The 16710-nt window shown below is 44.6% G+C and overlaps 1 protein-coding gene across 1 annotated transcript in view; it reads left to right on the top strand.

The window, feature by feature from the left end:
* The window catches only part of lama2 (laminin, alpha 2), a gene marked incomplete at its 5' end in the record, with an annotated part of 126885 nt that overhangs the window by 81930 nt on the left and 28245 nt on the right, over positions 1–16710 (top strand). The window contains 5 exons of the mRNA XM_084149188.1: positions 1403–1527; positions 1609–1695; positions 1849–2042; positions 8823–8965; positions 9897–9995. Coding sequence (XP_084005314.1) covers positions 1403–1527; positions 1609–1695; positions 1849–2042; positions 8823–8965; positions 9897–9995 — 648 coding nt within the window. The remainder of the gene's footprint in view (positions 1–1402; positions 1528–1608; positions 1696–1848; positions 2043–8822; positions 8966–9896; positions 9996–16710) is intronic.

Raw genomic sequence — 16710 nt, 5'->3', positions numbered from 1 at the left:
ATGGCAACTGTTCGGCCTCCGACCGCAAGGCACTACAGAGGGTAATGCGTACGGCCCAGTACATCACTGCGGCCAAGCTTCCTGCCATCCAGGACCTCTATACCAGGCGGTGTCAGAGGAAGGCCCTAAAAATGGTCAAAGACTCCAGCCACCCTAGTCATAGACTGTTCTCTCTGCTACCGCACAGCAAACGGTAGCGGAGCGCCAAATCTAGGTCCAAAAGGCTTCTTAACAGCTTCTACCCCCAAGCCATAAGACTCCTGAACAGCTAATCATGGCTACCAGGACTATTTGCATTGTCACCCCAACTCTTTTACGCTGCTGCTACTCTCTGTTTATTATCTATGCATAGTCACTTTAACTCTACCCACATGTACATATTACCTCAATTATCTCAACTAACCTGTGCCCCCGCACATTGACTCTGTACCGGTACCCCCTGTATATAGCCTCCCTACTGTTATTTTATTTTACTGCTGCTCTTTAATAATTTTTTCTTAAAACTGCATTGTTGGTTAAGGGCTTGTAAGTAAGCATTTCACTGTAAGGTCTGCACCTGTTGTATTCAGCGCATGTGGCAAATAACATTTGATTTGATTTGATTTGATTTGATTTGAAACCAGCTCTCAGTCTGAAAAGTTCTCCAAGTGTAGAGGATCAGCAGATTTGTTCAGAACCAAGTTGATAGGCTACATGGTCCAGTGCCACCAGGAAGTAGAGCATAGGTTACTGTCATGGAATAGATTTGACTGGGAAATACTAACAGGGATATTACGCTAGAGAGAAGTCCATGTCATTTAATGTGGAACATAATGTGCCCTTCAAATATAAAACTCAGGGCCCATTGGTCAAGTTAATAACCAACAAAGCTCTTATTCTCTGCTTCCTAAATCACCCCCTAGAGCACATGGAAGCCAGCCCTGCCTCATGTTATAGTGTGGAACTGGAACTCTATGTTGTCAAAGCAATCCCAGCTTTCATTTGCATTTGTGCTAATAACAATATAAATTGCATTTTACGGAGCAGGAAAATTGAAAATGTTAAATGAGTTTGTACAGCGTAATTTGGTTAATTGAGGTACACAGGAAGTTAATGAACGTCTTTGGAATACCACGGCTCAGTAGGCCAGAACTTCCGCTGACTGATTAGTATTACCTCTCTGAATTGTCAGTTTGGCACTTTTTCTCAGAGCAGAGTGGTTGAGAGAGGAGAGGAAAACAGCTCTGAGTTGACAGCTCACGCTCTGGAAGGGCCCTCACTTCAAAACAACAGCTAAGATACATCCACCCTCCACCTCGACAGCCACTGGGTTTAGTTTGACTCTGAAGGTGTAGCCTATTTGAAGTGAATGGTTGTGAATGTGAATATGATATTAGTGACGGGACGGGTGTCTTCTCTACAGAACTGCCAGCAGAACACAGAGGGGGACAGGTGTGAACGCTGTGCCCCAGGATACTATGGTGTAGTGAGGGGCAGACCCGATGACTGCAAACCCTGTGCCTGCCCCCTCACCAACCATGAGAACAAGTAGGTCACAGAGACACAGGTGAATGGCTGGACTACTGTACAATAAAGCAGCTCTCATCTGTAGCTCTCTCATTCTCTCAGTTTTAGCCCTACCTGTGTAACAGAGGGATTCAATGACTACCGCTGTACTGCCTGCCCCGAGGGCTATGAGGGAAAGTACTGTGAGAGGTAAGAACTCTCTCCTCAACATTTACTAAACCCAACATGCTCTTTGTGAATCATACTGAACTCACCTCATCAGGGACCTTGCTGGCCCACATTGCTAACAGAACATCACTTTCTGTTAGTTATCTACTCTAAACCTTGTTGTCGCTCCACTAGATGTGCCACAGGTTACCACGGTGACCCCCGTTCCCCCGGCGGGAAGTGTGAGGAGTGTAAGTGTGACCCGTACGGGGCGTGGCCCCAACCGTGTGACCCCCGCTCAGGCCAGTGCCGCTGCCGGCCCGGGGCCACTGGACGCACCTGCAGCCAGTGCATGGAGAGGCATGTGTGTGGGCCCTCTGGGATCGTGTGTACGTACACTAATATAACTTACTTTTGATGTTCATTCAATATTCTAGACTAAGCCTTTTTTTTCTCTATTTTTTAAAAACCTTTTCTGTGAGTCTAAAGTGGTAGAAAATTACTTTGGGGACAGTTGTAAAACTGCCTAATTAGCCAGGCCTTCTTGAGGATTATAATCTTCATAAGAAGGAATTTAGAGTTTATTGAATTCAAAATACTTTGTAGTGATTCTTTACAAATTATTATTATTTCTACTTTTATGTATTCAGGGGAACCCAATTGAGGCCAGGGTCTCATTCTTAATGGTACCCTGAGAACAAACAATTCACAAATCAACATGATAATTCAATAAAACAGAAGAAAAAAAAATACACTACATTTCAACAACACAAATTAATTATTGCAATCAACAAAAACACTCGCAAGCCTCAGTGAATTCATTCCTCATCAGCGTTCTAAACTGCCCTATTGGCACCAGGGAATCAAGATGGGGGGCGTTAAAACTAAATAAAGGCTGATTTACCTAGGTTGGTAGAGAAACTAGGGACCTCAAGAGTTAACCAACCTTGTGAGCGGGTTTGGTACCTTGTATTTGAGTCGATGTCCGTTCCCCCACGGAATTCTAATTTGCATTATAAAAAAATCCCCATAAAAATCTGTCTGTTTAAGCTAGAGATATCAGTTTTTTTGCACGAGCTGTGTCTCATTCCACTGCATTTGCATTGGAATGTGGCAGAACTACAGCGGTGTTTGTCAGACCAGGAGACATCCTGAAAATGTGTCTTCTCACGAACACGTCTCTAGCATCCGAACGGTATATGGCCCCTCTCATGAACACGAACATGTTGGCTGTTTTGCTCTAGAACGCCCACAAGCTTCACAAGACTCGTCTGAAGGTAGCCCGGAACCAGTTAAAAAAATGAATGGAAGTATATATGGAAGTAGTTTAGTGCCCCAAAAAGTTCAATTAAGGTAAAAAATAAATAAACTGAGCTTTCTTATCTCTCAGATATAGGACATACTTCCTTTTGATTTATTTTCATACTCTGTTTTGACATGTATGAATATGTTACTCAATGTGTTTCTATGGGCGAATAAGACCAAATTCAATGTTTCATCAAATATTTTTTGTATATATTTTCTTTATACTTACAGGGTCCTAAAATTTCAAATCAAATAGCTAAATGATCCTTGGTATGACTATCATAAAACAATTCCATATGTTAGCTTAGTAGAAACCCAGCCCCGGGCCCTTTTAACAGAGAAGTGGGATACACTATATATACAAAAGTATGTGGACACCCCTTCAAATGAATGGACTTGGATATTTCAGCCACACCGTTGCTGACAGGTGTACAAAATCGAGCACACAGCTATGCAATCTCCATAGACAAACATTGGCAGTAGAATGGCCTTACTGAAGAGCTCAGTGACTTTCAACGTGGCACCGTCATAGGATGCCACCTTTCCAACAAGTCAGTTGGTCAAATTTCTGCCCTGCTAGAGCTGCCCTGGTCAACTGTAAGTGCTGTTATTGTGAAGTGGAAACGTCTAGGAGCAACAACGGCTCAGACGCGAAATGGTAGGCCACACAAGCTCACAGAACGGGACCGCTGAGTGCTGAAGTGCGTAGCACGTAAAATCGCCTTTCCTCGTTTGCAACACACTACTGAGTTCCAAACTGCCTCTGGAAGCAACCTTTAGCACAAGAACTGTTAGTCTGGAGCTTCATGAAATGGGTTTCCATGGCCGAGCAGCCCCACACAAGGCTAATATCACCATGCGCAATGCCAAGCATCGGCTGGAGTGGTGTAAAGCTCGCTGCCATTGGACTCTGGAGCAGTGGAAACGCGTTCTCTGGAGTGATGAATCACGCTTCACCATCTGGCAGTCCGACAGACGAATCTGGGTTTGGCGAATGCCAGGAGAATGCTACTTGTCCGAATGCATAGTGCCAACTGTAAAGTTTGGTGGAGGAGGAATAATGGTCTGGGGCTGTTTTTCATGGTTCAGGCTCCTTAGTTCCAGCGAAGGGAAATCTTAACGCTACAGCATACAATGACATTCTAGATGATTCTGTGCTTCCAACTTTGTGGCAACAGTTTGGGGAAGGTCCTTTCTTGTTTCAGCATGACAACGCCCCCGTGCACATAGCGAGGTCCATACAGAAATGGTTTGTCGACATTGGTGTGGAAGAACTTGACTGGCCTGCACAGAGCCCTGACCTCTACCCCATTGTTCACCTTTGGGATTAATTGGAACGCAGACTGCGAGACAGGCCTAATCGCCCAACATCAGTGCCCAACCTCAATAATGGTCTTGTGGCTGAATGGAAGCAAGTCCCCGCAGCAATGTTCCAACATCTAGTGGAAAGCCTTCCCAGAAGAGTGGAGGCTGTTATAGCAGCAAAGGGGGGACCAACTCTATATTAATGCCCATGATTTTGGAATGAGGTGTTTGAGCAGGTGTCCACATTCTTTTGGTCATGTAGTGTATGTTGGAAGCTTGTGCAGCAGAGCTTTGTAAGCAAAAAGGGAGAAATGAAGTGATCTATGGGAATTTCGAGAGGTCCAGCCGATGCAGTGATGAGTATTAAACCTGTCACCTGTGATAAAGCGAAGTGCACTGTGGTACACTGCATCCAAGGGTTTTAGAGTATTGGCTGCTGCATTCTAATAAATGGTGCCACCATAATCAAGAGCTGGCAGGAAGGTTGCCTGTACAACCTGCTTCCTGCTGTTTAGAGAGAGGCATGATCTAGTTCTATAAAAGAAGCCTACTTTAAACATTAGCTTCTTAACTAGCTCATCCATATGTTTTTTAAACAACAACTTTTTGTCAATCCAAAAGCCCAGATATTTATAGGCGGGAACCTGCTCAATGAGAAAACCATCCAATGCCATCTGTGCGTAAACCCTCTGAAATATTTCTAAGAGAATTAGAAAACAACATACATTCAGTTTTTCCCATGTTAAGTACCCATTTTAAATCAACAAGGGCTTTCTGCAAGGCAACAAAATCAGATTGCAGCTATAACATAGCCTGGTCAGCAGTAGGGGCAATAACGTACAGATGAATGTTACAGGTTTTTGCAGATAGACCATATTATTTATATAAATAGTAAAGAAGAGATGTCCCGAAATCGACCCCTGCGGGACACCTTTAGTAATATCAAGGTAACTGGACTTGACACCATCAGAAGGCACAAGATGCCTGGAATGAGTAGGCGATGGTCGACAGTATCAAAGGCCTTGGATAGGTCTATAAATATGGCAGCACAGAGAATCCTATGATCTAAGCAATTTAAGACAAGTGTAGCTGCTGAAACTGCTATGTCTAGGTCTAAAACCAGACTGGTGCACATTAAGAATATAATTTGAAGTAAAAAAAGTTCTTAGCTGAGCGTTTGTCAGTGATTCTAATATTTTTGCAAGGCAAGATAGTTTAGAAATGGGCGGTAGTTATCTAGGTCAGAAGGATCCCCGCCTTTGTGAAGGGGGAGAACATGTGTTGCCTTCCAGATCTTAGGAATAGCACCAGAAGCAATTGTTGAATAAAAAATGTGGGTCAAAGGTTCTACAATGATGGGGGCAGAAAGCTGCAGTAAAAAGGGATCAAGCTATTCAGCTCCTGTGAATTGTTTTACATAAATTTTTTGCAAGGCACTTCATCATTTACATAAAATGGTTCAAATTTCTTTTTAAAGAGTGAGTGCCTGGAAGTGCATCATTCTCTGCTATCTGTTTAGAGGTGTATAAAGGACTCCCTCTAGTGGAACTTGAGGTATTTTCAGAAACTATTATTTCAAATAGGTGGCCAGCTGAGGCAAAAAGGTTATAAAAAGCACCACAAATGTCATTTTTGTCTATTATGGTACCAGAGGCTGTCATAAACTGCTGGGGCGATGAGGAGGTGGAGTTACATTTTAAAGATTTTACCACATTCCAGAATTTAGCTGGAATTTCCACCACTCTCAGATACACAATTCAAGAAGTATGTTGTCTTTGCTTTTCTAACCAGTGTAAGACATCTATTTCTCAAATGTCTGAAGGACTGCCAGTCAGAGGTAGAATCAGTCAATCTAGCCTTAGCCCAAGCTAAGTTTATTTAATGAAATCTTTCAGACAATTAATGTGGAAAACATGGGTTTGATCTGTCCTTTACCCTTAATCTTTTATATGTGGCATGCTTATCTGCAACAGAGATAAACAGAGAGGTAAGACATTTAAGGGCCTGATCCGAATCAGAGATAGAGGACACATCCAATCATACAACCCCAGGTCATACAGGAAATGTTGCTCATTGAAAGTAAAAAAATGTATTTTTGTAATAATGCGCAGACAATATTTCGGTAGCTTAGTATCAAAGATTCCATTGGCTGTATACTTATGAGGGGCATTTGTCAGAAAGAGTCGATTTTTCAGGGTGTCTTAAGTTGGAGCAGGTTGGTTTATTTATGAGTTTAGTTCAATTTAGCTCAGTGCAAATATCTTTCAGTTTATCTTGTACTGGCATCAGCCAATCCAGGTTAAGATCCCCCAATGTTAATAATTCAGATATAGCATAGTTAGACAGCAAGTCTGACAATTTGATAAGAGCAGTTGGGAGGGCCGAGGGAGACAATGTACTATAGGCTATATTGTATATTTATTAACCTACATCCCACGGCAAACAAAATGTTATTCCAAGTGCATGCGAAGAAGCGCCAATCCCAATGTAAACAAAGATGGCGGCCACTATATTTGTCAAAAAGTAGAAGTAGTGAATGTTATCAAAGCCTAATTTGTAAGAAAGAAGTATCAGTCTTGTTTCACAAAACATTGTTTGCTCTTGAATTACTGTAATTTGTTTGAGACTACATTTTATCATACTTCAGGCAATGAATAGTACTGTATGTTTTAGATACAATTCTGTAGGCTACGGTGCCAACTGAACTGGCAAGCTGACTATCTGAAAAATGTCTAACTGTTCCCAGTAGGTTTCCTGAAGCAGTGATAGTAGGGGTCCATTGCTTGTTAGATACAGTATTTCAGATGATACAGGTGAAACTGATTGGCTGCATGTTGTCCTGCTTTTGGGGACGGTAACAGGATGTGCATGTATTTCATGCAGTGTGTGCATTTTGGAGTGTTTTATCACAAACTCTCATACTCACAGGATGTGTGCTCTCTTACTGTGTGGATTATCAGGCTTTTCTCCCTTATAACAGCGGGTCTAAAAAAAAAATATGTCTGACGTTCATTTCTCAACTCATTTTCTATGTGGTGAAATTCAGGAGAAATTCAAAGGACATAATAAATGCACACATAGTTTGTTGATTGTAGTGGTGTGTGTGTGTGTGTGTGTGTGTGTGTGTGTGTGTGTGTGTGTGTGTGTGTGTGTGTGTGTGTGTGTGTGTGTGTACTGTGTGCGTTTTTTTTCTTATTGCTTGTGGCATGTCGAACACTCATAATGGTCTGCCAAAAGCCGTTTCACACTGTGTTAATGTTCGAGATCCCTTCCCTCAGTGCTGCTCTTGTCTAATCTCAAACCAGCACAGAAACTCCAGGATTCTCCAAAGCCTAAAAAGTAGAGGACAGAGAATGGCTACCTTGAAGTGTTTTCAAAGAGTGGTTGTGTCTTTTGAAAGAGCGTTGGTGTGTGTGGGGGAATGGGATGAAACTAAACTAAACGAGGTGAAGGAGGAGGAAGCTGGGGTTCAACCCGTTCCACCATTTCGCTCACATTAAAAAGCCCATCTCCCAGGCATTGTCCCCTTCTCCGGTGCTAACATAGTCGCCCTAGTACATACCCCACATGCAAAAAGACTATGGTATACTATGGTATAAGTACTATAGTATTCAGAGTAGTATTTTTGCAGACTTTACTGTAGTATTTCCTGTAGTGTTTTTGCAGGCTTGTATTTATTGTAGTATACTGTAGTATTTACAGTTAACTATAGTATAAATACTGTAGTAAAAGAAAACTGTAGTATATACTATAGTAATTAATGTAATTTTTTTACATACTGTAGTTTACTGTCGTATTTACTGTAGTGTTTTTGCAGATATTACTATAGTTTTTACTATAGTGTTTTTGTTTTATTATCTTTGACATAGAAGTGGAGGCTTTCTCCTTGAGGAAACCTACTGGAGATATACAAAAAGAGCAGATTTTTCATAAACTGTAGGTAGGTAGGACTGGGGTCTGAACAGACAGTTCAGAGCTTCTGCTCTTTTCTATAAATACTGTAGTGTTTTTGCAGACTGTAGTGTTTTTGCAGACATTAGTGTAGTATTTACTATAGTATTCTACAGTATACTACAACATTCTATAGTAAGTACTAAACATGATCGAGGTATACTACAGTGTGTAATATAGTATTCTACAGTATACTACAGTTTACTACAGAATGATATAGTAAGAACTGTAGTATTCTATAGTGAACTAGTATTTTTTCATGTGGGACAGTACATGTCCCTTTGGTAGAGATGTTGCCAGGCAACGAGCTACCATTAGCACCCCCATGCCCTTGGGGTTGACCCCTTGACCCCCAGTAGAGTGTCTTGGTGTCCCAATGAGAGACTGTCCCGGTGTCCCCCATATACACACACACACACACACACATAGCTTCAGAGCTCAGAGTCACCCTGACCACACACGTTAGCTGGGATTACCATTCACTTCACTGGATGAGACTGAACGCTCTCTAATGGTTTAAATTGGTGTCATTAGAGTCCACTCGTCATTATAGGTTTCTAACTGCCATGGTGTGTTTGTGTGTCGGTGTCGGTGTGTATGTGTTACAGCCTGCGATGATGACTGTGCCGGGCTCCTCATCAGAGATATGGACAGACTGCATCGTATCATCACCAGTGTCAACCTCACCACCCCTCTACCACCGCCCTACAAAGTCCTCTACCGGTTTGAGAACATGACGGAGGAACTCAAGGTGAATAGAAAGCACCCAAACACTTCCTTTAGTGTTCACCTTCCCTCCAAAGAGAGAGTACTACAATATTCCTGTATTAGACAAATCTATGATATCTAGATTCCTAAGATCAAGTATGTCTCTGTAGGCCTACATTAAATTTGGCGTGTTTGTTTACTCACACTAGTGAGTACCTGACTGAATTGCTAAAATGAACAGAATCAGTTGTGAGTTGCCCACCTGGACAAGGTGGACAAGATGCTGTGTAAATATCTCTCAGCTGTTAGTGTCTCAGGGGGAGACGTGGAGCCCGACTCACACCCCGGCTTCAAACCCTCCTCTTATCCAGACGATACCATAGCTCCATTTCGTTCAACTAACGGCATCCACCTCTCTCTCACACAAAGAACAAAGACACAAACACCACAATCTGTAACAGTGATATAACAGTGATATATTACACAAACAGTGGCATTCAAACGCATCTCAGTGGTTCGATAACAAGAGTGCATTTCCCCAAAATCCTCGGAAAGCAGAGGAGATGGAGCTGGAGATATAAGGCACAACAAAGATGCAGATTATTGCTAAAGGGCATCGTGAGGGGGGCCAATGAAGACATCACTTGATTGCTACCCTCATGTGGAAAGCCAGATCATTGGCTCAAGCTGGGCTTTTGGAGTCCACTGAGCTAGATGCCCTTTTCCAGCTGCTCGTGCTCTGCTGCTTATAGGCCTGTGAGGAGCATAACACTGATGAATTGGGCTGGGGTGGATAGTTAAATACAGGGTATCGAGGCTCTGCTCACACACCTCACTCCCCAGACCCATGGTGATAAAAACTGTAGATTACCTTTCTGCATAATGCCCCATTCTGACACTCTCCACTGTGTGTGCGTGTGTGTATGTGTGTGTGTTTGTGTGTGCGTGCACGTGTGCATGTGTCTTCCACACAGCACATGCTCTCGCCACAGAATTCGCCGGAGAGGCGCCTGCAGCTGGCTGACAGTAACCTGGGCAGCCTGGTGACAGAGATGGACGATCTGCTGAGTCGGGTAGGTAGGACACTCCTCATGCCCCAGGCCAGACTGCCACTGTCCACTCCTGAGGCCCATGGGCTGGCACTACTGTCCCTGTGGCCACTATGTGTCTGTCCTGGCTCCCTCATCACAGTCTAGTAAATGGGTCAACTGAAACTGGACCATCCCATTTCATAAAGCCATCAAAAGACAGCCTTGTATGTACGCTTACAATAATTAGTGTGTAAGATATAGGCAGTTGTGAGTGAAGCTTTTTATTTATTTTCAAAAAAAAATGTGAATGAAGAGGTTAGTCAATCAATATTTTGATTGATGCTAGCTCATATGTTAGCTTTCAATTGATACAGTCAGTCAAAAAAAGTGAGCATTACAACAATAGATGTTTTTGTTAATTTTTTCAAATGAATCTGTCATTAAAAGAAAGATATCAATGTCAAGTGAGGACAGGAACTGAGGACTGAAAACAGATGAATACTTTTGTATTTAACTTTGAGATATAGGTTCTAGCAAGGTTGTCTTTGTGTCTGAGAACATAGAATGTTCTGTTGCAGAAAGATCATTGGATAGACAAAGAAATAAAGAGAAGATAACTAATGTAAAATATACTGTGTCCATAAAATGTACACTACCGTTCAAAAGTTTGGGGTCACTTAAAAATGTCCTTCTTTTCTAAAGAAAAGCAATTTTTTTGTCCATTAAAATAACATCAAATTGATCAGAAATACAGTGTAGACATTGTTAATGTTGTAAATGGCTATTGTAGCTGGAATCGGCTGATTTTTAATGGAATATCTACATAGGCTTACAGAGGCCCATTATCAGCAACCATCAGTCCTGTGTTCCAATGGCACGTTGTGTTTGCTAATCCAAGTTTATCATTTTAAAAGGCTAATTGATCATTAGAAAACCCTTTTGCAATTATGTTGGCACAGCTGAAACTGTTGTGCTGATTAAAGAAGCAATAAAACTGTCATTCTTGAGACTAGTTGAGTATCTGGAGCATCAGCAATTGTGGGTTCGATTACAGGCTCAAAATGGCCAGAAACAAATAACTTTCTTCTGAAACTCGTCAGTCTATTCTGTTCTGAGAAATGAAGGCTATTCCATGCGAGAAATTGCCAAGAAACTGAAGATCTTGTACAACGCTGTGTACTACTCCCTTCACAGAACAGCGCAAACTGGCTCTAACCAGAATAGAAAGAGGAGTGGTAGGCCCCGGTGCACAACTGAGCAAGAGGACAAATACATTAGAGTGTCTAGTTTTAGAAACAAGCGCCTCACAGATCCTCAACTGGCAGCTTCATTAAATAGTACCCGCAAAACACAAGTCTCAATGTCAACAGTGAAGAGGCGACTCCAGGATGCTGACCTTCTAGGCAGAGTTGCAAAGAAAAAGTCATATCTCAGACTGCCCATCTTAATCTTTTATTTTTATTGGCCAGTCTGAGATATGGCATTTTCTTTGCAACTCTGCTGATAATGGGCCTATGTACGCCTATGTAGATATTCCATAAAAAATCTGCCATTTCCAGCTACAATATCCATTTACAACATTAACAATGTCTACACTGTATTTCTGATCAATTTGATGTTATTTTAATGGACAAAAAAATTGCTTTTCTTCGAAAACAAGGACATTTCTAAGTGACCCCAAACTTTTGAACGGAAGTGTATTAAGTATGTTTAAGCTGGAAGTAGAAGCCTAAGTATTGTTGTCCATTAGTTTACTCCATTTAGGGGAGGGGTGGTAAGGTTAGGGGAAAATAATAAAGAAGGAAAATATATTTTATAAATGATATACACTACCGGTCAAACATTTTAGAACACCTACTCATTCAAGGGTTTTTCTTTATTTTTACTATTTTCTACATTGTAGAATAATAGTGAAGACATCAAAACTATGAAATAACACATATGGAATCATGTAGTAACCAAAAAAGTGTTAAACAAGCAAAATATATTTTATATTTGAGATTCTTCAAATAGCCACCCTTTGCCTTGATGACAGCTTTGCATACTCCGGTACGATACCTCATTTATTCGCCGGAGGACCTTAAACGGCCCCACAAACTGGGAGCTCAGTTTCTTGCAGGGCAGGCGGAGAGGGAGGTTTTTAGTGGACAGCCAGACACGATCACCAGGCTGGAATACGGGGGCCTCACTGCGGTGGCGGTCGGCTTGGTCCTTCTGCCGACGAATGGCCCTCTGGAGATGGACGGCGTCCCAGACCTGTCCGGCCCTGCGGAACCACTCGTCCACAGCGGGCGCATCGGTCTGGCTGGGTGTCCAAGGGGCCAGGGCCGGCTGGTACCCCAGGATGCACTGGAAGGGAGTGAGCCCCGTGGAGGAGTGAATGAGGGAGTTCTGGGCATATTTTGCCCAGGGAAGAAACCTTGCCCACTCACCCTGCCGGTCCTGACAGTGTCAACGAAGAAACCTCCCCAGCTCCTGGTTCATGCGCTCCACCTGCCCATTCGACTGAGGCCTATACCCGGAAGTGAGGCTGGCCATGGCCCCGATCTTCTCCAGGAAAGCCTTCCACACTCGGGATGTGAATTGGGAGCCACGGTCCGAGATGATGTCCTCCGGAAGTCCATAATGCCTGAACACCTGTTGGAACAGGACCTCAGCGACCTGGAGAGCAGAAGGAAGACCTGTTAGTGGCCAAAAAATTGCATGATTTGGAGAACCGATCTACGACCACCAGGACTGTGGTGAAGCCGTCACTAGTTTGCCTGCCGGGGCATTCCGAGGTGTCTTCGTTTGATATAGTGGGAGACATTAGTAGCCAAGGTGGGCCACCAGTATTTTTGTGAGAGAGAATGTAGGGTGCGCGTCATACCGGAGTGTCCTGCCGTAAGGTTGTTGTGCGATCACGGATCCTGATGGGTACATACACGCGCCCCGGAGGGGCGTTGGCAGGCACTGGGTCCTCCTGAGCCACCAGGCGGATGTCTTCATCCACATCCCAAACAACAGGTGCCACGATGAGAGACGGAGGCAGGATAGGACCCCCCAGATCCTTCCTTTCTCCGGTATGGTGCATCCTGGAAAGTGCGTTGGCTTTCACATTCTGGGATCCTGGGAGGTAGGACAGAATAAACTGAAAGCGAGTAAGAAATCGGGCCCACCTGGCTTGACGAGAGTTCATTCATTTCGCTGCCCGTATGTGCTCCAAATTCCGGTGGTCAGTGAGAATCCGGAATGGATGGACTGCGCCCAGAGTAGAACCACTCTGATGTCTCTGACATGCTCCTCGAACGTAGCCGAGTAGATCAGGATATCGTCGATGTACACTACCACCTGTCTACTCAGCATGTCTCAGAACACGTCATTGACGAAGGACTGGAACATCGAAGGTGCGTTGGCAAGGTCGTAGGGCATGACGCAGTATTCATAGTGGCCCGAGGTAGTGCTGAATGCCGTCTTCCACTCGTCTCCTTCCCGGATTCGGATCAGGTTGTAGGCACTCCTCAGGTCCAAGTTGGTAAAGTACCGGGCCCCTCGCAGCTGCTCGATGGCCGACGGAACCAGAGGGAGGGGGTACCGGTACTTTGTGGGGACTGTGTTCAGCCCCTGGTAGTCAATGCACGGCCTCAGTCCTCTGTCTTTTTTGGCCACGAAGAAGAAGCTGGCGGAGGCAGGAGAGGTAGAGCGTCTGATGAACCCCTGTTTCAGGGTCTCCGCCACATACTTCTCCATGGCCTCAGTCTCCGCTATGGAGAGGGAGTAAATGCGACTCTGCGGGGGGTGTTGTCCCTCCAGCAGGTCAATGGCGCAGTCCCAGGGCCTGTGAGGAGGGAGACACTTAGCCTTGGAGGCAGAGACGACATCGGAGAGATCTGCATACTCACGTGGAATGGAGGGCGGACTCTGGACTCTCCACTGACGTGGAACAACAAACCACCGGCAGGCAGGTCCTCCGGCATGAGGGGGACCAGGCTGTGATCCTCTTGGTGATCCAATTGATGGTGGGGTTGTGTAGTCTGAGCCAGGGCAATCCCAAGACGATCCGGTGAAGGGGTGACGTGACGATGTGGAAGGACAGCTCCTCGTGGTGTTCCGGTAGTGTGGGAATGGTGATGGTGATGGGGAGAGTGACGTGCGTAATGGTGCCTGATCCAAGTGGTTTATTGTCCAGCGAGGCGATGTGTAGTGGTGAAGGCAGTGGCACAGTGGGCAACCGCCATTCAGAGACCAGCTCCCTATCTATAAGGTTCCCCGCTGATCCGGAACCTATCATTGCCGTGGAAAGCGAAGAGAAGGAAGAACCATTCACCGTTAAGGGAACTAAAGACAATGGTTTGGTGACAGGTGATGACGGAACACTCACGGAGTGGCGACGGGAGTCATACCGCCTAGATAGGGAGCCGCCAGGAGATCTGTGGTCCGTGGTGGTGTAGGGGGTGCTGCCCACCTCCATGGGTGAGGACTTGGAGGCTTGGCGGCTTCCATAGCTCAGATGGGGTGAGCGTCGAGGCTCCGGGAGGTGTTGCGAACGCAGTCGGTCTCTCAACATGTCGTCAAGACGAATGGACGTGGCGATGAGGGTGTCAAGGTCCATTTCGTCGTCCCGACATGCGAGTTCCGTCGTGATGTCCTCCCGTAAGCCTCTCCTGAAGGCTGTGCGCAGAGCACGCTCATTCCAGCCGGAAGACGCCGCCACCGTGCAAAAGCTCAGGGCGTACTCGAACGCGGCCCCCTCTCCCTGTTGTAGCCGGAGGAGACACTCACCCCCGTCCTTTCCCTCCGTGGGATGATTGAACACCGCCCTGAACCGAGCTAGGACGGTGGAGTATGGAAGCGGCGTGGCCTCGCCTCCTTCCCAGACTGCCGTGGCCCAATCCAGCGCCTTTCCCTTCAGTAGCGAAATCACCAGTGCTATCCTAGCTTGGTCCATTGGAGACGCCCCACGCTGACGCACCAAATACAGTGAAACTTGAAGCAGGAAGCCTCTACATTTCGTCGTTTTCCCGTCATAGCGCTCCGGCAGGGCGAGGGGTTCCTCAGACGTTGGTGATAGCACAGGAGGAGGTGGACTGGGTGCACTCACTGCTCCCTGAAGTGGAACCGGAGCGATGGTCAGTTTATGCAGTGTTTGGAGCACTTCCTGCATGGCGGCGTTCAGCTGGGCAATCTGCTGCTGGTGCTGGTCGAGGCGCTGGGAAACTCCAGGAGGATTACCTGCTGCATCCATCTTCGTGATTGGTGTGTGTTTCTGTGACGAGTACTGAGGATACGAAGAGGCAGGACGCAGACGCAGGAATCAACAATGTAAAGGTTTACTTAACACTGAGCACGAGAACAACAAAGAGCGAGTACACGACAAGACACTAACAATCACACACAACACAACACTGAACAGTCCAGGGCTATATAGGGGTGGTGATGAGATGATGAGGTGCAGGTGCGCTGGAGGTATTTAGGCTGCGTTTGGTTTCCATTTCGGTGTTGCCGAGGTGGTGCACTCAGACCAGTGGCTCAGTTGACCGGCGAATCAGAGCGCCGGAGGGGAGCAACGGGAGGAGACGTGACAATTCTACAATGTAGAAAATAGTAAAAATAAAGAAAAACCCTTGAATGAGTAGGTGTTCTAAAACTTTTGACTGGTAGTGACAAAGAAACACATTCTGACATTGACGTTTTCTCTTGTCCGCATAACTCAACAGGCATTCAAGACCACTCCATTATGTTGCCTGTTAAAGTTCCTAGTCCAAGTTGTGAATCACCTGAAATTGTGGTTTTGTTCCTCGCTCAAAACAAAGATGTATTGTTTCTTTCAGCCTTGGTTATTGTAAAGAATTGGTTCTTTGTGTATTCATGGGTTTTCTCTGTTGATTCAAACACACAGGAACGGTACATAGTGATTGACCTTGTTTGGCTAGTAGCAAGGCCCCACACATTTTTTGATACCCCTACCAGAGGTATAACAAAACACAACCATGTTTTTCCATATCTCTAAGGTCTCCCATATATGAAATGGATGGTTGTGTAAAATTATTTTACAGCAAAAGTGGTTAAATTGGTAGATATTGTGACACACCCCTTTAACTCAAACAGTGCAGAATAATGCCTTGCTGGAGGAGGGGTAGGCCATATAAGCTCATGTAACCCAATATTGAAAGCTCTGATATTGCTAAACTTTGTCCAGAGCGACTTACAGTTTTTGGTAACTGTTTAAAAGATAACTTTCCAAGTCAAATTTTTCCAAGTCAGTGCTGTATGGTACTGCCTGACAAAAATGCATACAGTAACACATGTTTTTTGATGTTGTGGCTATTGTAATCTGTTCTAAGGAAAACACCCCCTAAACTCAAAAAGTCCAGAATAATGCCTGGCTGGAGGGGGTGGGTCACATAAGCTCATGTAACCCAATATTGCGTGCTCTGATATTGCTAAAATGTGGAATATAGGTAGGCAGTTGTCTGCCCTAAATACACAAACAAACAGCAATAGGATAGCTTCATGCATCTTGAAAATATATACCTGTAAACATACAGATACAATAGGCAGAAATATCAATTATGAATATTACATTTACATTTTAGTCTTGTCCAGAGCGACATACAGTTAGTCCGTTCATCTTAAGATAGCTAGGTTGGACAACCATATATCTCAGTCATATTAAGTACATTCTTCCTCAATAAAGCAGCTACAGTGGGGAAAAAAAGTATTTAGTCAGCCACCAATTCTGCAAGTTCTCCCACTTAAAAAGATGAGAGAGGCCTGT

Source organism: Coregonus lavaretus (assembly GCF_964263955.1).
Source record: "Coregonus lavaretus genome assembly, chromosome: 31".
Taxonomy (NCBI): domain Eukaryota; kingdom Metazoa; phylum Chordata; class Actinopteri; order Salmoniformes; family Salmonidae; genus Coregonus; species Coregonus lavaretus.
Note: the sequence above shows the minus strand (reverse complement) of the source record. Positions and strands in the feature narration are given on the sequence as shown.